This window comes from Crocuta crocuta, unplaced genomic scaffold, assembly GCF_008692635.1.
Source record: "Crocuta crocuta isolate KB4526 unplaced genomic scaffold, BGI_CrCroc_1.0 scaffold231, whole genome shotgun sequence".
Taxonomy (NCBI): Eukaryota; Metazoa; Chordata; class Mammalia; order Carnivora; family Hyaenidae; genus Crocuta; species Crocuta crocuta.
The window spans coordinates 6,027,813-6,051,294 of record NW_027528357.1 but is presented as its reverse complement, the minus strand read 5'-3'; the positions used below and the strand labels follow the sequence as shown (position 1 = coordinate 6,051,294).

At 31.9% G+C, this 23,482-nt stretch overlaps 1 protein-coding gene across 2 annotated transcripts in view; it reads right to left on the bottom strand.

Moving 5' to 3' along the window:
* CCDC178 (coiled-coil domain containing 178) overlaps positions 1–23,482 on the bottom strand; it is a 422,000-nt gene that overhangs the window by 300,167 nt on the left and 98,351 nt on the right. For both annotated transcript variants that reach the window (XM_077753827.1, XM_077753826.1), the window contains 3 exons: positions 21,538–21,691; positions 6,584–6,679; positions 6,298–6,434 (listed from right to left, as the gene is read on the bottom strand). In XM_077753827.1, the coding sequence (XP_077609953.1) occupies positions 6,298–6,434; positions 6,584–6,679; positions 21,538–21,691 (387 nt within the window). The remainder of the gene's footprint in view (positions 1–6,297; positions 6,435–6,583; positions 6,680–21,537; positions 21,692–23,482) is intronic.

The following is a 23,482-nucleotide window of genomic DNA, read 5'->3' as shown; positions in this document are numbered from 1 at the left end:
ATCCAAAAAAAAAAAAAAAAAAAAAAAAAAAAGCTAGACAGACACCTGACCTCTTCCATAAAAATTACTCAAAATGGATCATAGACCTAAATGTAAAATGCAAACTATAAAATCCCTGAGGATAACATGGGAGTTAAAGCCTTTTGTCCACACCAAAACCTACATACAATATTTATAGTGGCTTTATTTATAAGTGCCAAATCTTGGAAGCAACCAAGATGTTCTTCAGTAGGTGAATGCTTCAAAAAACTGTGGTATACCCAAATACAGAATATTATTCAGTGCTATTAAAAATAAGCCATTAATGACATGAAGGAACTTTAAATGGATATTAGTGAAAGAATCCAATTGAAAAGGCTATATACTATATGATTACAACTATATGATATTCTGATAAAAGGCAAAACTATGGAGACAACAAAAAAATTATCAGTTGTCACAGTTTGGATGGGAGGCACGGAAGAATGAGTAGACAGATCATAGAGGGCTTTAGGACACTGAAAATTCTCTGTATAATACAATTATGGTTGATACATGTCACTGTATAATACCCTAGAATGGACAACACCAAGAGTTAACCCTGATGTAAATTATGGACTTTGGGTAATTATATTCTGTCAGGGTAGGTTCATCAATTATACTATATGTACCACTGTTGGACGTTGATAATGGGGGAGGCCATGTATGGGGTATATGAGAAATCTCTGTAACTTCTCAATTTTCCTGTGACCCTATCTGCTCTTAAAAAATAAAATCTTAATTAAAAAAAATCTATCATTTTGGGGGCATCTGGGTGGCTCAGTCAGTTAAGTGTCCAACTTCAGCTCAGGTCATTATCTCACATTTCATGCGTTTGAATCCCGCATAGGGCTCTCTGCTGACAGCCCAGAGCCTGGAGCCTGCTTTGAATTCTGTCTCCCTCTCTCTCTTCCCCCTTCTCTGATCGCTCGCTCTCACTCTCTCCCTCTCTCTCTCTCTCTCAAAAATGAATAAAATGTTAAAAAAATTTTAAATAAAAAATCTATCATTTTGTTAAATATATACACATTTAATTTCTCAATTATACTTCAATAAATATGGGAAATAGTTTTAAAAATAAATAATAAAATGAATTTAAATAAATGTCAATCATACTTGGTGGTTTTTCATTTTTGCTGAATTTATATTTTCTAATTAATGAGAAAGCAGTTTTTGTTAGTGGATAAGAGTATGTTGAGGCCCTTAATATTTCTTGATTCTGTCCTATTTCAAATATTGAGGAAACTCCACCTTATACTGACATATAACTTGGTGTTATAATTTATTCCATAAAATTTCTACCTCATAAAAATTCTAATTTTCAAGCAGTAAATGAAGTGGTAGACATAAAAATATTAGCTTGACAATTTAAACCATTTCTACATTTAACATGTAACTTCCATCTCCATGAACATCTTCCCTCAATTTCAGACCTATACATCAAAGTGATATCTAGACACTTACACTTGAATCATGCCATCCACATGATTCATCCTCCCAAACCAATCGACATCCTCCCTCCAATATTCCTGTTTTTCCACCATATATTTCTCATTTCAGTGTCTGGTACCACCATTAAACCAGTTATTCAAGCCTTAACTCATTCAATTACCACTTCAAAGTGATATCTTTAAAAGAGAAATCTGAGCATACAGCTTCTTTAGTGGATTTCCATAGTCTTAACAGAGTTTAAATCCTTTGGAATAATTCATTATCTAATACTAAAGTTCCCTACCCTTAATGTTTGTCCCAACCTGCCTGCCACATAAAAACATGTCTTTACACGTGCACACACACACACACACACACACAGAGATGGACATACAAGTCAGATCAAGCACCTGCTCGAAGCTCTAGCCACAAAGTCAAAGTGAAGTTCTGTGAACTCACCACAATCTTACCTGTACCCAAAGATAACTGCCATTTTATATTAAGACTACTATTTGAGATTGTTATGACTGAAGTAATATGTCAGGCATATTTGAATATTCATTAACATCAGTTAAGTAGAAATCAGATTAAGTTGCAAAAAAAAATGATAGAGGATGAAAAATCCTGAATCTGAATATAGAAAATCAAGTTTCAAATGCCAGTGGTATTAAGCTGTGGGAACTTGGAAAGACAGTTTGCTTTTCTAGATCCTAAGTTCTTTATTTCTTCCTTGGAAGTACACAGAATTCTCTAGCAAAAGCAGAATTCCATAAAGGATGTATGAATAGTCCACCTCATTAGTGATCAAAGAAATGAGAGTTTGAAACAATATTGAGAACATATTTTTTCACTTATCAAGTTGGAATAGATTTGTAAAAAAAAAAACACAGCACTCAACATTAGCACAAGTACATCATGGAACAAGCTTATGTACTGCTCAGCTTCAGTAAATGACATAGTCTTTATGGAAAGTAGGTTTAGAAAGGTACTAGAAATTTACTTTATTTTTTAAAAAGTATCAGAAATTCGAAAGCATTATAGCCAATCTACTTCTAGAAATCTACTTTAAATTTTTAAAAAGCTAAGAAATAATTGGCACAATATTTATGTCATGAAAATAAAAACAACCTAAATGTAAATATTAGAGTAATTATGATAAAATCATGACACACCTATATAATAGACTTTTTTACAGATATTCAAATAATGTATTTGAAATTTGTATGACAATGCAAAAATATTCTATTATATCATGTTGGGAATAAAAGGACATACCATTACTGTCATTATGAATGAAAAAATCTAATATATTAATAGTTATTTTCTGTATTTACTGAAATGATTTTAGATTTTCAATCTGTTTTTGCACTTTTTAAAATTTTCTTTTCTACAACAAATACACATTATAACTAGAGTGCAAAAAGGTCAGGGGCACCTGGGTGGCTCAGTCAGTCGAGCAGCTGACTACGGCTCAGGTCAAGATCTTGCAGTTTGTGGGTTCAAGCCCTGCATTGGGATCTGTGCTGACAGCTCAGAGTCTGGAGCCTGCCTCAGATTCTATGTCTCTCTCTCTCTGCCCCTCCCCTGCTCATGCTGTCTCTCAAAAATAAATATTATTTTTTTTTAATCATACAAGATGCTTTTGCTTTGAAAGCACTGGAAATTTTGGTAAAATGGGAGCTCAGAATATCACGGTTTGGGAAATGAAAAAAGTCTTGGGCGTATCCAAGGACAAAACTGAAAAAAAGATTCCCTTCATAAATATAAGGTTGCAAATGATTAACTCAATTTTATCTTAGAACTCAAAGATTCTCCACAAATAGTTTCTAGAAGAAAGTGGACAACACATAATAAAAATAGCCAAGAGCATAAGGAAAAAAGATAGCAAAAGCATGAGCTAGGAGAATAAGATGCAAAAATAGATTATAGATATTAAGAAAAAAAGACTACAGATATTTAAATATTAGATTTAGATAAAATGATAACTAAAATAACTATTCATACTATGTTGAAAAAGTAAAGGATAGCTGTAAATATCTATATCAAACTGGGAATTATAAAATTACTTAGAAGATTTGGAAGTAAAGCAAATTATGGGGAAATCAGTTCTAGTTACTTAAATGAGTAATAAAAAAAAAGCTTAGGGCTGAATGCCACCACCTGGCAAAAGTGCCCGAGGTAAGGTAGTGAGCTATTGTAATGGATCACAAGTAATTTGTTATATCACCTGCAGGAACTGCTTTCCATCTGACACCAATATACTATTTTACTTTGATCACAAACTCCACTTGCTCTCCCCCTCCCCAGACCCTTTGATTCTTACACACACAAGTTAATGATCACTATAGATTGTTTTCTTCACTTTCATCATGTGTGTAAGATATTATTTTCTTCACATTCACCACGTGGGTAATATCTTGTGAGCTCAATAATTATGGAGATAAAACCCCTGTTCAGGCTCTTGTTTACTCCTGAACATTAGCTTCTCTCATATTCAATTCTGTGTCTGCCCTCTTACTGGACAAGAGAGAACTCCAGACTCAGTCTGTGACAGCAAGTAAAATTTGGAAATGAAAAATTATTTTTGCATCTATCTATTTATCTATCTGTCTACCTTGCTAGCTAGTTGGCTAGCTACCTAACTATCATCCATTAAGAGTGAGAGACTCACCAGTTAAACACAGAATGTAAGAAATGTTTGCTAGATATGAACTGATACTATCTCCTCAAAAATTATTTCTGTCCTTTTATATCTTCTCTTCTTTTGGAACATCACTTAAATATGTGGTAGACCTGACTCTTACCTGTATATCTCTTAATCTCTTCATTTCACTAATCTTTCTCTAATTCCCCAATGACTAATCTACTGTTAAAATCATCCATTTATTTTTTTTAATTTCATGTAAAAATTTGAAAGAAAAGTTAAGTAATTAAATGATATCTAAAGTATTAACTGGACAAGCACAATGCATATACTGGAAATCCTTTACAATAACCAAAAGGCTACATTCCCAATACATGTGATAGATTGTATCAGTATTCTCAGTTATGTACTCTCTCTCTTTTTAAGAGGATTAAACTTCCCACCCTGTTGACATAAGGCTTGGACATATAACTTGCTTTGTTCAATGGAGTGTGAGCAGAAGAAACATTTATCACCTTCCAGTGGAAGCTGTTAAGGGCCATCAAGTGATCTCACTAAGGAATCTGTGCTTATCAGAGCAATGTGCCCTAGAAGGATCCGATCCTTCATCCTGCATCTAAGAAGTAGAAATAACATGAAACACAGACACAGCAGACACAGTTAAGTTGCAATGCAAGTGAGGAATAAACCATTCTACTTGTATACCACTAAGGTGGGATGGTAGCTTGTTACTGCAGGATAATCTAATAAAAGTTAAACCTCACACTACCTTTCTTCCAGAGGGATCTTCTCATTAAATTCAGATTTCTTTTTCTCCTCTAGCTCTCTTAGTAAAATGTAGGAATATTAACAAGTACAGTTTTAAGTTATCTTTTGGAAAACAATGTTCCTTTTGCTCTCTTTAAAAAAGCCTTTCAACATATAAATCTTATAAAATAGTTTCATTCTAGCATTTCCAAAGATAAAATGATCACTAAAAAATTTTAACAATCTTCCTATACAATCATCAAAGATCACCATTACCCCTTTTCCTTCTTTGTTCCTTCTTTCCCTTCAATAATTAACTTTGGATAGTAAAGTATATGTCATGCCATGCTTGATGACGCAGATTCAGTGATGAGGAAACTACAGACATGACCTATGTCTGCCCTCATAGATCTTTGCATTTTTTGAGGGAGACAAACAAGAGTCAAAAATGTGCACACACAAAATTGCAAATATGAAGAAATTTGAAGGAGAAAAGTATGGGTGCCATATATACACATAATACACAACTGGATTTAACTCAACAATCAATGTAAAAGTTTCTCAGAACTCACCCTGAAATTGTCTTAAGGATAAGTAGTAATTTGCTGGGTTGAAGGAACAGGAAAAATACTACAGAAAAAGGAAATAGCATAAAAATGCCATAGGGGTTGGGAAACATGTGGCAAATAGGAGAAGATGAAGTAAGGCCGTTGTATTTGAACCAAATGTGATATGCGATAACAGAGGCAGGTATGTCTGCTTATTCAGGGGTCTTTGTAGATGTTAAGGAAAAGTTTTTCCTTTCATTCCTCTTAAAATTAAAGCAGGTATGGAGAAGAGGTTAAAAAAAAATGAACTCACCACAGTGTAGATAATGAATTAGAAAGGGAACATAATGATTGCACATAAAACTATTTTTGGAAGTCACTATAAACTTTTGCTAGACATGATGATAGCTTGTTCCGGGGTGCTGAGGGAGCAATGCAACAGATAAAAAGATATTTAGTGTGTGGTACATTTCTTCTTAATATGCTGAATATGAGGGTTGAAATAGAAAAGGAAAGCAAGAAAACCTGTAGGTTTCTGAGCTAAGAAAACTAGTAGTTGCTGGGAAGAGTTGAGGGTTGAGTGAAGGATACCAGGAGCTTAATTAAACATACTATAAGTTTAAAGTGTCCTTGAGTATAAGAAGACACATCAAAAGGAGATGATATAAGTGAGCACAAAGTCCTTGTAAGCCCTGTAAGATCATTTTTTTACTATTTGATATCACTAAAGGGATTCAGAGTGCTTTAAAGAGCAACATTTAGAATAGAAACAAACAACATTTAAGCTAATGATAAACACAAACACCACCATATCACCCCAGAAATGTATCCATGTAAAATGAGGAGGTGTATTACATTTAACATATTCAATATATTACATCAAAATAAAAATTATATTTGCGGAATTACCTGTCATTGATAAGACCTGCTATGGTTTCAATATCAATTCCGAGCCTTCTGTTTTCTTCTGCCAAATGAGTATATGCAATTGAAATATCTGAAAAGTCTTTTGCAACATTAGAAAGCTCAATATCCCATGTTTGTTTCTTTAAGATAAGAATAAGAGAATCATTTATACATGTTATTTATCTCAAAAAGAAAAAATGTGTAATAATGACATTACTTATAGTTGCAGGAGTTAATATTTAGGAATAGAGAATAAGGCTCTAGGGGGAAGTAGAAAAGGCCAACTTACTGTTGCATAATAATTATTAACTGCTCCCAGATATTCTTTTTCATAACTTCTTTTCTTCCAGAACACTTGATCATATATTTTTTTCAAATCATCTAGCTAAGAAAAAATACACAGAAAAAATAAATGATTTATGAAGCTTCCCATTTATTTGTAAAGTAAGATATATATTTCAAATTATGTAGCTACCATAACTTAATAAATGTTGATTAAAATCATATAAAATAACGCTATAAGTGGTTGCCATTTATAAAAATTGATGCAAGATTTTGAACAGTATATAGAAAATCAATTCTAACAGTGATCAAATAATTAATCATCAAAAACAGAATATATTCTAGTTACAAATTGATAAAAACTAGAAAATTCAAATCATAATTCATCACATTAACAAATTAAAGAAAAAACTAACACAAACATGGTCAATACACCAGACAATAGCTGTGATAAACTCACTATCTGTTTCTAAAAAGTTTAAACTAATACAAGGAAAAACTACACAAATACCATATAAAGAACAGCAAATATCAAAATAAATCATAAAATGCTGAAGGTATGCCCACTAAACTCAAGAATGATACTAGATTATCTCTTATCACCATTATTAATCATGTTTTGTGTTACTTTAGCTAAGTGCAATTAGATAATAAAACAAAAGTGATTTTATAATACTGCGTATGAGTAGGTAATATAACTTCAACTTTAGAGATTATGATTAAACACTTAAAAAAACAGAGGTTTTTATTCAAAACTGTAATAAATGTTTCTGTAAAATGGCTGGATATAAGTATAAGAAAAATGACAGTAATAATCTGTTTAAAAACACAGTGACAATACTTAAAAACTTTGGTCAAAAAATATAAAGTATTTGGGAATAAATTAAACACAAAAAGGAAGACCTATATAAAGCAAACACAAATTTTTATTTAAAAGGTCAGTCAAACCCACATGAAAAGAATAAGCCATGCAAAGGTTTAATGGAATATACTATTAGTTATCTTAAAATTACAGTTGCATTAACTTGTCAATATACTAAAAAAATCAATGAATTATACAATTTTAGAAAAGAAACCATCTTTAAGAGACAACAGTTTTAACAATTAATGACAAAAGAAATAATTCAATAGGACATTGTTTCCCAAACTATTACAGAACACTCTTTTTTATTTTATTCATATTAAATACTATACCATCTGTACTAGTAGGCATTTAATAATTTTCTTAAAGCAATTCACATGTTTATTTAAATAATTATGTCAAAAAGGAAACTACTGTTATCATAAGTTAAAAATCCAATGCTGTAGGCCATAAAGGAAAGCAACTTAAAAATAAAAATAATTTATGAAATAAACAATATAAAATAATAGTAGGGTTAAATGTTTTCAATTTACAAAAAAACCATTAAATATATTAATATATTTCTCTTAGAATTATAATCAGTAATTAAAGAAATATTTGGATTGATATTGTAACTTTAAGATGAGAAGTTTAATGAATGATTTACCTGTATACTTAATAAATTTCCCAGATAACTGGATAGTGTATTTCTAACCCAAATAGAAATAAGTTTTTTTATAATTTTTAGTTTCAAGAATCCTTTGAAATACCTTCCAGAATTGTTTTTCAAAAACTGTCCAATTACTTAAGTGATGTACAAGCTTTCTTACTCACTCATTACTATCATGGTTTGGAAAGTAATTTTGAAGAAACTATTAGTCAAGCTTTTTAGATAGCACAACATATTTTGAACGTATTCCTTAGATAAAGCTGTATACAAATCACTCAGTGAGACACATCCTCCTTGACATGATTTAAAGGTATATTCTGTGGCTTCAGTTTTGCTGGATTTACTTTTTCTTCATTGTGGAACACCTATTAGATTTGTATTAGGACATCTGAGGTTTTTGAGTAAAAATAAGAATATTGTTTATAAGATATCCTAATTTTTAAAGTAGTTCTTAATCATAAAAGTCATCTAGAAGCCCAAGTTTTTCACTGAGGAGTACCTGAACCTCTTCTTACAGACAACACTTTTTTTAAAAACCACATATTAAAGAATAATGATTGATCATCCATTTACAAATCTGAGAGCACATATAAGTATTGGTGGTTTGAATTAATTTAATGAAAAAAATTTTAAATTTCACGAAATACTTCTCTTAAAATTCCTGCATCATTTTGCAATGGCTTCCCTATGAATATTAGCAGTGGGTAGATTTGCTTGTCTTGGCAATTGTTTGAATGTATGTATTGAATTATTTTCATTTATCTGCCTATGGTATTAGTATCAGATGCACTTCATCAAAAACATGGATCCAGGACTTACTGCTGTTTCCCAAGAAGCTGTCAGTAAGTTTAAATGTACTTTATTTGCACACATTAGCAAAGAATTCCCAGTGTAAATGAATTTATCACTTTGTAGTGGATTACAACAACTTTTATACTAGAAACAATAATTGCTTCTTTACATATTTGGTTATCTCTATAAGTAAGAGATGAATTGTTGTTTGACAGGGGCAGTTAATGAATCATTTTGTTTGTTATATCTCTGAATCTTCCTGTCACCATTTCTTTGGTAGTAGGCTTGATAAATGTCTTGCTAACTGCTTCAGTAGATCTGGACTGTGAAGTTAACTGTAATGCTAAAAACATAATTCTAAAGTCTCAGCATTTTCATTCTGTGTCAGTCTGCACCCATGCTGGAGTATCCTTCTATTTTAAAATTTATAAAATACTTTTTATGCTTCAACATGACAACTGTGGATTGTTTAATAATTGTGACCATTGTGGCTAATCTTAGAACACATAATAGATTTGTTGTCTTCACTAGTTCACAAACCCAAAATTCTGATAAATTTCAAATTCATCCCACAATAATCTTTCTTTGCTGCTTGTGCTTTTGCAGCATTTAGTAAAGGATTTTTAGGAAGTACTTTTATTTGGTCCTCATACCTACCTAAAGACATGTAACTGATTCTATCACATTCTTCACTAGTGTCTCTACCTATACACGCAAGTATCTTTATTTTTAACCACTGCTAGGTTAGATTCTAGTACTGAATCTACAGAAGTACAAACATTATAAATAGACCCCAAGCCAGTTTATAATGTACTTTCCAGATCAGACTGGTAGTTCTGATACCTAAAATCATACATATTTCGTATGTCAAACAATTGTCAATCTTTAGAAGTAGATTTTCCAGTGTGTTTTCCAATAAAAAGAATCAAAACTAAACATGAAAATTCAGTGCCTTAAGATCAAAATTAATAATCTGTACTACTATGTGACTGATAATTTATTTAAATATTACATTTTAAGTTCAAATTTAATCTTTCATTCAATATGTATATCTAAAACATTGCCAATTATGAATCTCTTCTATTATAAACTGATTACTTAAAATGTAATGTATTTAAATACTTTAAATATTAAATCATATTAAGAATAAAATGTTTTTTCTGGGGCGCCTGGGTGGCTTAGTCGGTTAAGCCTCCGACTTTTGCAGGTCATGATCTCACGGTTCGTGGGTTCGAGCCCCGCATCGGGCTATGTGCTGACTGCCAGCTCAGAGCCTGGGGCCTGTTTCAGTCTGTGACTCCCTCTCTCTCTGACCCTCCCCTGCTCACACTGTTTCTCTCTCTCTCTCTCTCTCCCCTAGAAATAAATAAAACATTAAAAAAAAGAATAAAATGTTTTTTCTAAATGAATATGACATTCTTTATATATATTCCCCTTTAATCAACGTATTAATCCCTAAATCCCTCTTTTGCAGATTATTAGCATATTAACACAAATGAGAAGACTGAATCTAAGAAGGGTATAATGTGCAGGTCACAACTGGAATATGAAGAGGAAATCTTTGTCTGATTCTGATTCTGTGTGACAATCTCTAAAACAATATTTTAGATGAAGTGCTTTAAAAATTCTCCATTTTATCAATATGAGAGAAAAGAAAATGTAAAACCACCGTGGAATGAATCTTCCTAAAGAATTATAATTAAAAATAAATAAAAGACAGTATGAGATGATGGTGTTAATCTGAGGCTTAAACACTCATACATGACGGTCTGAGAGAAAAATGTGTTTGTGGAATTTGGGGAAATACAGAGAAACCAGTGAAGAAAACTGAAAGCAATCTTCCAGAAGAGTAAGAAGAAACAAGAAGAGTATGTGTTAGAAGTCAAAAAACAAATTTTCCAGAGATAAGGGTATAGTCAAGTTGGTTAAGTGCTATATAGAATTAAAATAAGGGCAAAGAAACAATGATTAGATTTAGATTAGAAACATATGGAAATCACTGTTGCCCTAAGTCAGAGATATTTTGGTTGAATGGTGAAGGCAAAAAAGAAAACTGGAATGTGCTTAAGAAAGGATGAAAGGTACTACAACCAAATAATATTTATTATAATAAGTCAAGGTTCAACATTAGGAAACCCATCAATATAAATCACTATATTTATAGGTATAAGAGAAAATATTATATGAGCATCTCCCTAGATGCAAAAATGACTTATAGACAAAATTCAACACGCATTACCAATTTTTAAAAAATACTCAATAAACTAAAACTGATATTTTCTTAGCATGATAAATAAAACACATACTGAATCCTAAAGTCTGACTCTTACTTAATGGAAGAAACTAGAACAAATCCTATGAAGAGAAGAACATAGCAAATATGCCAGAGATCTCTACTACTATTTAACATTGTTTGGATGTATTACCCCATGTAATCAGATCAGAGAAACAACTAAAAGACATAAAAATAGTGAAGTACTAATAATATCTCTATTTGCAATTGAAATAAGAGCACCTTTGGAAAATCCAAAATAAACAATATAAAACTACCATGAATAATTTTAAAATTACTTATGAGCACCTGGGTGCCTCAGTGGATTAAGTGTCTGACTCCAGTTTCGGTTAATGTCATGGTCCCATGGTTCTTGGGATTGAGCCCCACATTAGGCTCTGCACCACAGTGCGGAATCTGCTTGGGATTCACCTGCCGCCTCCTAACCCTTTAATGTAATTAAAATAATAGAGTTATATATCATACTTTTTTACACACCATGAATATTTACCACTTAAAAGTCCCCAAACTATGAGTATTTTGATAACCAGAAATACACTACACCAACTCAATCGGAAGAAAAAATGTAATCCTGACTTTCTTGGCAACAAAAATTTCCTAAAAGATAAAAATAATAACAGCCATCTAGAAAACAATATTGGTAATGTTACAATTAAAGTACTGCATTCCAATAAAATAAAATGCTACATTCCCTTAATGATCAATTAAAAAATTAGACATAAAGTAACAACACACAAGGTATAATGCTTCTAAAAGAATTCATTATCCAATCTATAATATTCAAATGTTAGCAAGGAAGCATGTTTCCATTTAATCACAATGTAGTCTCATAGTCTAGCCAAAAGAATGCACACACATTAACTGTTATCATTAAAATGTGAATATGAATACATCTGAACACTTCTCTTCCTCCATACTTCCTTCTGCCCCTCTGCTGCCAGCCTAATGAGTAAGTCCTGATGTACATTTCTCAGAGACAGCTTAACAATTACATGCCCAAGATGCTTCCTTCCTTCAACCAGAACAAAAAGAAACTTGTAAATTGGCTAATTCACTAGCTGTACATTTTACCACATATTGCACCTAAGGACATTCAAAAAACTTAGATGCTACAAAATAATGAACCTTGGCCACAATAAACACAGATACTTGACAAAAACACACAGACAGACCTATGGTTATAACTAAAACTGTCTTCTAGATATGGAGATAGTAGCAAGAAGTCCTTCCCTTCCATCCTCTGCCCCTCTGCCATTTCCATGACTAGGTACAAGACTACATCTAGCTCCATGAGGTGGATTAACAGACACTCCCAGAACAGTCCTTCCTTAAAACTATCAAAAGGACATTTAAAAAGGGATTATTTTACTGCCTCTACTTTTAATATACTTTGGGCACTAGGATTTCTTAATCCTTTAATACACAGCTATATTAACTAAAATGCACACACAGAGCAACGGTTAGACAATCTGAACTCATCTAACGACTCATGGGCACAGAACCTTCTCTCCTCATTTCCTTGCCCATCCTGGTCCCGATACCACCAGTGAACAGTCAGCATACTCTCTCCAAAACATCAGGTTTTACAATCCCATTCCCGAAATACAACCATTCTTATGAATTAACAGAATAGTTAAAGAGAGTGACTTTAACTCTCTACTTTGAACATGTTGTGTACTTCTAAACATCTAAAGACTAGAGGTTTCAAGTAAGGATTTACTTCAGATTTGTGCACTATATACATAGTAACATTAAAGGAACATTCTAGCCTAGAGCCCTTCCTCCCACCTCTATCAACCCAGGAGAAAAGATGAGCACCTGTAACGCCTAAGGAGATTTTAACAATTTCACTTCCTCCAGTTGTTTTCAGAACGGTCTTTCTTATGAATTTAAACACAAAGTGTATATAATGTACTTGTTTACTATACTTTTTTCATACACTGGCAACCTTCTTAACATTTAGAAAGATTAGGTATTGTAAATTAGGACTCTTTTGTACTTTACATACACTTTATACACGGCTAAGTAAAACAAAATGCAGATGTCCAGGACAATGATTAAGCCTGCCTAAATATAAGCATACTGGCCATAAGGCCCTTTGTACTTAGTTCTCCTCTTTCTCTGAACCCAGCAAAAATATCACAGAAGGTGTACTGCTCTGAGAGGTGGTTTATGTTTAAAGTGATGTTCGAAAATTCTTTTAGATTTAAAGAAACAATGTGTAATATCAAGCATTTAAAGTTCTAGCATTAGGTAAAATGTAAGAATAGCATCAACCCAGATCTTAAGTTGTGAACATCTGTCATACAAATTCCTACAGACAGTAACAGTAACTACAAGATTAAGGATACGAAAGCCAAGAAATTCAGTTAATGGTAATACTGCTGTTAAAAAAGTGAGCTAATTTTGGAAAATGTAAAAGGCAGGCAAATCATTTGACCCCTCCCAGAAAAGAAGGCCTATGAATCTTGCTTGAACTTCTTATACCATAATTCAACATTTATTATTTTTCCATAATATTATTTTGTTAAAATCAGTAGTTATGTTAATTTAAATTTTAGAGATACTTCTCATAGTTTTTATTATAATACTTCAGAATTGAAAACATCCTAAAAGCCCAATAATAAAGGTCTAAGAAACTCTCAATCATTAAAATTACATTGTAAAATATAAGATGATTTTGAATATGTTTCTATGTAAGGAGAAATACATTATCAATTACTGTATGCATGTAAGGTTGTTTTTAAATATAGCACAAAGCCTGTTTATGCTCAAAATTAGAACAGTGACTTCCTCTGGATGAAGTCATAGACCAATATTTTCTTCCACTCACATGAGTATATTCTAAATTTTGAGGTATGAACATTAAGTGTTTGTGCCATTCAAAAAGTGCCTTAAAATAGTTTTAGATAATAGTTTGTATAATGAATCCTACCAGATTTCATGAGGGTTGTAAGGAAGAAAACAGGATACCTCACTAGCAATTTCAGTGTACTGTGGTGGTGAAAGTCTGACTGGAAATGATCTTAAATGGGAAAGCAAGGAAAGAATTCTGAGACAGTGAATACAGAAAATCTTTTCAAGAAGGTTTGCTTCAAAGTGTAACAAGATGCAACTGTAGCTCTTAGAGAAAGATTTAAAAAGAAAACAATAAGCATTCAAAACAGGAATGTAAAAAGTAAAAGCAAACAGAATAAGCCTAAAGAAATGAGAAGAAAGTAAATTGTAACTGTAAGATCATACATTAACATTTTAAAAGTTGGAAATTGAATTATTCACTCTAAGGACCACCTCTCATTTTTTTAATTCCACTTTTAAAAATTTGAAAATCTAAATTTAAAAGTGAAAAATACATATACAGTTAAAAATAAGAGATAAAAGTATAAGAGAGCATTCTATATCATATTATGATAATAATTTCAAAATCTTCATTCACTTCAATTATGTCAGGGCCATTAAAAACTGCAAACTAACGGGGGCGCCTGGGTGGCTTAGTCGGTTAAGCNAAAAAAAAAAAACTGCAAACTAACAGAAAGAAGAAATATATAGCCTGAGAAAATCAATCATGTGATGAAATAAAGCAATTGTCCATTATTTAATTCAAATAGTTAAAAAATGTAAAAGCACCAGTTATAGTTTCACTAATGTGCTTTATTAAACTTTCAAGAAAAAGTTATTTAAATATGTATTAATTCTTTAGGTAATAAGAAAGGAAGAAAGCTTCACAATTCATATTTTAAAGCTAGCATAATCCTGATAAGGAAATCTATCAAATATAGCACAAATTAAGAACACTGGAATACAGACTAACTTATGAATATGGATGTAAAATCTTAAATAAAATACTTGCAAATCAAACTCAGAAGTAAATTAAAGGAACAATAAACCATAACCAAGCAGATTCATCCCAAGAATTTAAAAAAGGTTTACTATTAATATAATACATCATTTCAATAGGTCAACTGGAAAACTCTTTAAAAATCTTCACAGATTGCTCACAAAGCAGTATCTATTCCTAGTAAACAATTTTTACAACCTGTGTATGTTTGTTAAATCTTTACCATGATAATGAGCATATACTGAAATCAACATTTCGATGACATTAAGTACTGCTTTAAAATAAGAAATGAAATAGTAAATTTCATAGATTTATAAAATATTTTATAAATATGCCATACAATAAAATACATACATATTAAGAGATTTGAGTCTTATGAAAAATTAGCAAGCTTACATATATTATCACATTTTATACATATTATTATACTGAATATTCTATAACGAAACAATGTCAAAAAATCACATTGTAGTTTGGCTCTACTACTTAACAGGTTTTTGTGCATGAAACATTGACTCTGCCTCTTTAGACTGGATGCCCATTTGGTAAACTGATAGTAATAATTATTGGCTTATCTTTTTTAAGAAATAAATTGCTTCATTCAAGTAAAAATATGAAACAAAAGTACAATTTGCTGGATGTTTCCTGGTATTTGTATTTACACTATACAGTATATAGACCAATAATGTAGTAATAAATAATAAAATTCTACTAACAAAAGCAACCTCCAAAACTGAAAACATAGGTATATATACAAAAGGAATTCACTTATTTACATCCTTTATCTGCAAACTGATTTGTAAACAAAAACAGTGTACCAGTGTTCAGTAAAACAGAAAATCATAGAGGACTTCTAAATCTTTAAAAGTCATTTTTTATTATCTAATGAAATGGCTGGGTAAAATGAAATATAGATGGCTGTTTCTTTAATATCACAAGAAACTAAGAGTTGCAGATAATGAAATTGTGTTCTAAAAAAATTCTGAATTATGGGATAAATAGACTTCAAAGAAAACATGAGAAAAGAATTTACAGAAAATCTGTACTTTTACATTTAAAAAGAATTTAATCTTGACAGTATTTTTAAGATACTTAACTGATTTCAAGATGTTTTCTGGCTTACAAAAGCCATTTTTCATAGAAATGAGATGGAGAAATGTGTTTTCATAGATACAGTGATAATACAAATTAGTGAAAAGTTTATGATAATGAGGTAAAGACTAAATTGGAAGCATGATATGCCTAGAAATTTTAAAAAATCAGTTAGGTTGTATGTGCAATTAGGCAGCACAAATCTTTCACTTTTCTCTTGAACTAGAAGTTTCAATTGCATACCAAAAAATAATGCATGGAAGTGATGCACATCATTGCTTTTAATTGAGTGTTTAACATGCGCTCTTTGAAAACCTAGCTTAAAGGTTTTTATAATGAGCAATATGTAGGAAAAAAATTAATATATCTAAACTTCATCATGTTCTCATCTTCCCCAGAAAGTAGGATAATCCTCAAATGATTTCTTAATTGAAATATATTAGTAACTTTATAAAATATGTTCATAATATCTTATCAAGAATAACATTTTGTTATGAAGAGCCATGCTTGCCATTTTTAAGATGATCAAAGAAATAAAAACCTGATTGTTTGTAGGCTTAGTGAATGAATTTTCCACTTTTGAAAATATTTTATTAACAATGATATTCATAAAGATGACAAAATTCAACATTAGAAAACTGAGGTCATAATTACTTGACAATACTATATAATGTTTAAAAATTTTTTTATTGGTTGTGCTATACTTTTCTGATGCTTATAGTAGTCCCTGAAATTATATGTAAGAAAGCTACATGCTGACATGCATAATTTTAAAGCTCCATGGATTATTTGAATGTATACACTATACACTCCACACCTCAAAGGGTTCCTTCTAGCCTCATAACGTGAAGTGTTTCTTTTTCCCTGTTTATTCATTTAAAAAATTTGTTTTTATTGTGTATTTATTTTTTGAGAGACAGAGAGAGAGACAGAACATGAGCGGGGGAGAGACTGAGAGAAAGTAAGACACAGAATCCAAAGCAGGCTCCCAACTCTGAGCTATCAGCACAGAGCTCAATGTGGAGGTCGAACCCATGAACCGTGAGATCACGACCTAGCTGAAGTTGGACACTTAATAGAGTGAGCCACCCAAGCGCCCCTCTCCCCATTTATTCTTCTTTCATTCCTTCCTTCCCTTCTTCCTTCCTCCAATCCTGCTTACTTTCCCTCCTTTCCTTCCCTATTTCTTCTCTTTTATTTATTCACTGGTTAACTTACTATTCAAAATGCCTGAAACACCTTTGCTTGAGCGCCTAAATATATAGCATTTTTTGCGTACCTGGTATAGGACAGACACTGCACATGTTACACCAAGAAAACAAAAATTACGACACATCTTCTATCCTTAAAAATCTCTTCGTCTAAAAAGAAGTAGACAGGTAATCACTGACATCAATGGTGTTGTTAAGTACTGGTAAGGAGGTAAACATGGAGTGAGTGCAATTAGAGTTCAAAGCAGATAGAAAGTGAAGAGACTGTTTCACCAAGGATTTTCCCCCTTCCAAGTTGGAAGTATTAAATGAGAGGACTCAGCCAGGCAATAGTAGGACGGAGAGAATGAGGGACTGAATAGTGACTTTATAATCAGAGGGAACTAGATTTATGAAAAGACAGAAGAATGCACATGGCACATTCTGTCCTCTTGAGTTTTTCCAGGGAACTAGAGAACAGAGTTAGAGGGAAAAGGGTAGCTAGAGAGAAGCTACAGAGAGAAACAAGGGCAAATTGGAGAGATCCTTGTTTTACCATCTGTTTAAGATCAGTTTCTTCCAATTCACTATCCTATGTCATTGTCTCTGGCACTTTGGCCCAGTGTGTTTTTGCCTATTTCTGGATTCTTCTACATTGCCTATGAAGTGGTATAAGTCGTGCCCATACTAATTCAGGTGCACATCTCCTCCACTGCATGAGAACAAAATACAGACATTTTCAGGGAAACAAAATTTTGAAAATATCAAATTTAGCTCACTAAAAAAGCTAGTAAGAGATACAAGTTAGTAACAAGAAAAAATACTGCAGGTGGTAATGTCTGATAAATAAAAATTGTGTGCAAAATGTTAAACTAGGAAAAAATATAGTCAAACATTTATTGTGTAAATAATAAAATGATCTTAATATGGGATTATTAAATAAGGTAGTTGTAACATGATGGAAAATAAACTATAAATCAAGAAAAAGTCATAAGGTCCTCAAACTGCTCAAGAAGTTAACTAAAGATGTTGATTATGCTTCAAAATCAGTAAGTAAAATAGGCATTCCAAAAAGTCTAACAATTTATAGCTTAAAAATGTAAAAATAAAATATATCAAAAGTAAAAACTCAATTCTAAACATTCCAGATTTAGTTTCATCTAAAAACTTGGCTACAAATTATATGAAACAAAAATGACAGAAAAATGGAAAAAAAAAAGGAAAGAAATCCATTACCATACTGAAATATTTTAAAACAGCTTTCAGTAAATAAATATTTCAGTCAGAAATTAAATCAGAAATGGGATGCCTGGGTGGTTCAGTTGGTTAGGCATCTGACTTTGGCTCAGGTCATGATCTCACAGTTTGTGGGTTTCAGCCCCATGTTGGGCTCTGTACTGACAGCTCAGAGCCTGTAGCCTGCTTCAGATTCTGTGTCTCCCTCTGTCTCTGCCCCTTCCCCAATCACACTCTGTCTCCATCTCTCAATAATAAGTAAATATACAAAAAATTTAAAAAAAGAAAAGAATTTCAAAATATAAAAGATTTAAATAACAGAATTTAGCACAGTTTACAAAATGAATCTATTCAGAACTATATCCCACTATCAGAGAAAAGATTTCCTCTCCAGAAAACACTGTTACAAATTATTCATGTAGTAGGACAAAAATTAAGCCTCCACAAATTTTAAGTATACCTAGCATATAGACTACAGAATTTAGAAACAAATCAGAATTACATTAAAATTTTATTTTGGTAATGCTTATTTATATTTGAAAAAGAGAAGAGAGAGTGTTTGGGGGGTGGGGAGGAACAGAGAAAGATGGACACAGACTCTGAAGCAGGCTCTACCCTCTGAGGTGTCAGCACAGAGACCTATGCGGGGCTTGAACTCACAAACCACGAGATCATAACTTGAGCCAAAGTCAGATGATGAAATGACTGAGCCACCCACGTGCTCCTAAAAATGTATTTTAAAAAAATAACTTTAAAATTCAGTGGTGATATAAGGGTTAATTTGTCCAAAACTAATCTCAGGCTGATTTTCAGAGAGTCTGCTTTTTACAAAGTTCCAAGGAAACTGGTAAAAGTTAAATTTAGAAAAACTACCCAAATAAATGGACAGATGTATCATGTTTATGTTTAGGTACCTCCATCATAAAAATTTCATTTCTGCATTTAATCTATAAATGAATATGATTCCAATCATAATTCTAATAAACTTCTGAAGGAAATGAATAAGATAACACTGAAATTTATATTAAGGGGCAAAGGTCAAGAACAGTCTAAAACTCATAAAGAAACGTTAAGACTAAGAGATTCACCATAATAGATCATCAAAACACATTACAGAAGCTTAGTATGTAGACATGAAGTATTGAGGTAAAGATGGTTAAGTACCAAACAAATTAAAAAGAGAATGGAAAAAGATCCACACAAATATGGAAGCCTCTCATATGACAGAGATGGCACTATCTAAATATGAACACATAAACATAATAAATTATATTGAAACAACCTGTTGTCTATTTAAGAAAGAAATGTAATTGGAAAGTCAGTTACACACCATACCCATTCATGAACGTCATACTAATTGTGCTTCAGATGTGGCAAGTGAAATGTGCATTCCTAAAATTCTAGATAGTTTATTACTTCCAATCTTATAAATAAAAGATAGGAGAAAAAAATATCAGTTTTGAAATATTTTAAACATAATTTAATCTAAAAGCCACATAAATATGAAAAGCAAAACTCCAAAAACATTTAGACTAAAATACCAGAGAATACTGGTATTTAATTTCAAAATAGAAAAAAATTCTTAAATTCATAAAAGCACAAAGGTCAAAGGAAAATATTTATAACTTTTACTCCATTAAAATTGAAGTTTCTCTTCATCAGAAGTTACCATAAAGAAATTAAAGACTGGAAAAAAATATTTTTAACATGTTTAACTTTAAAATAAACTTTAGTATCAATAATATACAACAAATTCTTATAAATCAGTCAAAATATAATCAATCACCCAATTAATGGGAAAAAAATCAGCAGCAGCCTTTACACTAAAAAGTAAATACAAATGTCTTCCAAAAAGCCTTTAAAACATGCCTAGTCTCACTCTTAATTATGGATTAACTTAAAAAATTTAATGAGACAGAACTAAAGAGTATGTAGATAGAATACATTATAATATTATAATAGAAATATAATAGAAAGTGGCAATCAAAAACATGTAGTTTTAACTCAAAGTAGGAATACCAACTGGTACAGAATGTGTACGTTATTGCCTTGTACTATACTATTATTTGTTTTTACCATTTTATCACTTCCCTTTAGTGTTATTCTCTTTTACTATAGTGAATGAGATGTAGAAGAACAGGAAGGCAGGCAAATGAGTCATAAAGGAGAGTCAGAGTAATACTATGTCTGAGAGGGCTCAATCCCCCATTTCTGATTTAAAGATGAAGGCAATCGGGGCACCCCTGTGACTAAGTCGGTTAAGTGTCTGACTGTTGATTTTGCCTCAGGTCATAATCCCACAATTTGTGAGATCAAGCTGCGTTGGGCTCTGAGCTCAGAGTGTGGAACCTACTTGGGATTCTCTCTCTCCCTCGCTGCCTGCCCCTCCCCCACTCTAGCACGTGAAAATGCTTCTTTTTCTCTCAAAATAAATAAACATTTAAAAAAATACACAAAAATGATGAAGGGAAGCACAACCCTGGGATGCATGCAGCCTTATCTGTGATGAACACCAGGTGCTGCATATAAGTGGTGAATCACCTGAAACCAATATTGCACTGTATGTTAACTAAAATGTAAATAAATAAATAGATAAACAAACAAACATAAATAAATAGATGTGAGAATGATCCCAGGGTGACAGCCACAAGGAAACAATGACCTTAGTTCTAAGAGCACTGACAGAGTCTTGTCAAAACTGAAAAAGAGCCTGCTGGCAGATTCATCCTAGAATCTCCAAAAAGAAACGTAAGGCTGCTGATACCTCAATTGCATTTTTAGAAGACCTCGAGCACAGGAACCAGCTGAGACACGACCCAGAGAAACTCTGAGATAATAAATGGGTGTTGTTTCAAGCTGCTAAAATTCTGGTAATTTTTTACGTAGTCATAGGAAACAAATATAGACAAAAAATAGCCAACTGATTTTAATTAGTAACGAAAAGTTTCTGCAGCTATGGCTCAAAACTGAAACCAGTAATTTTTTTTATTTTCAAAATTCAAAACTTACCTCTGATGATAAAGCAGATAATTCATTTTCTGATGTCTTTGTTTCCTTCAATACTTCCATCACTGCCTCTTCATTCTCCTCAATATCAACATTAATATTTTCTACTGCTGTAGAGTAGTGACTACATAGAGCATTAAGTTTATCTAACTCTCTCCTAGGAGGAAAAACAAAGATGATTTTATCTACAATAAAAGAAAAATTGTGTTTAAAATTATATGTAAATTAGTTTCTGATTTAACAATGTAAACCTTTGGAATTTACCTATTCCTAAAATTTCTCCTATCCCAAAGCAACTTCTGAAAAGTGCCACTTAAGATCAACAAGTAAATGGTGAGAAAAAAATCACCAGATATATTTATGTTTCCAATGTGAAAACCCAAGAGAAAAGCAATTTCTAAGTTATTTAAAATAATCATCTTTCGATTTGATTTCAGAGGACAGACCTAAGCACTTTGATTAAGAGGCTGGGTAGCAAAGAGATGGGAAAGGTAAGAAAAAAAGAAGAGAAAAAATGATGAGAAGATGTAAAAGTGAAAAGACCACGTATTATTAAAGCCCCAGTTTCTGTTTTATCTGTTTCCCAGCTTTCTCAGCTAAGACCTTTCTACCTCAGCAGAAAGCAAGCCAAACATCACAAAAGTAAACAAACAGACAAATAAATAAAGAGGTATACTACATGTATTAAGAAAATAATGATTAGATTTACATAAAAGCACAGAAATCAGTTATATGCAACCTGGAAGAATCAACCTAAACAAAAACTTGACAAATATTCTAAGTAACTAAATGAGATCTGCCAGTGAATTATAAGGAGAAATCTTTCAGAGTATCATTATCAGGTAAAAATATATTTTAAAAAGTATTTAAAAAAATAAATAAAGCGTGTATATATACAGAAATACATATGGAAATCCACAATGAAGATAGAAAAGCTAAAAACTCATATGCACTTAATATAGCCTCGAAATACATAAGGAAAGCACTGACAGCATTATAAAAATAAATTGACCAGCATAAGATTTTAAACATTTTGTCAGAACATGATAGATCAAGCAGACCAAAGTAAAAGACTCCATGTTATCACTCCGAGTTGTTAGCAGGTTGATTCTCAAGAGTTACTGAACTGAGGCCTAGATTGTTTCCCTGCTATGCAGGCTTCTCTATAGAGCTTCTCAAAACATGGGAACTAAATTTGTCAGAGCAAATAAGCAATTGAGGAAGAAAAGAGTGCTAGCAAGACAAAGGTCACAGTTTTTATAACTTTATCATAAAGGTGATATTCCATCACTTTTGCTTTACTCTTTTATTAGAAGGAACTCACTTGATCTAGCCTGCATTCAAGGGGAGGTGATTTTAGGAGAGAATATCAAAAGGAGATGTCACTGAAAGTCATGTCAGAAACTGCTCATTAACCAATTTACATTTTTCATAGTTGGAGGTTGGTGAGGTGATACTTATGGTTTTAACATTAGACCCAGAATATAAGAGAAGCATATGGATAATATGCTAGAAGAAATTCTTTGGAAGGTTTGAAAATGTAGAAAATGTGAGAAAATGATCAAGAGGCATGGAACATGCATTTGCATCCCAGAAGAAATAGAAAATGAGACCAAAGCATTGTTTGAAGAGATCATGACTGAAAATGCCCAGGGTAAATGGTAATTATAATACATACATTCAATAAGACTAGAAGACTAACAAATCCCAAAAGAATATTGATCTACACTGAATGTATCTTAATAATACCAAATTAACAACTTTCAAAATCAAGAGATGATCTTAAAAACAGGCAATGGAAAACTATAGAATAGTTTCACAGCACTCAGTCAAAAGGACAATATGCTTTTTAACAGCAAAAATTAAAATTAGTTTACAGAATTATATAATTAATATATTAAAAGTCAATAAAGAATCAAGAAATCTATGAAAACAGAAAATATCTTTC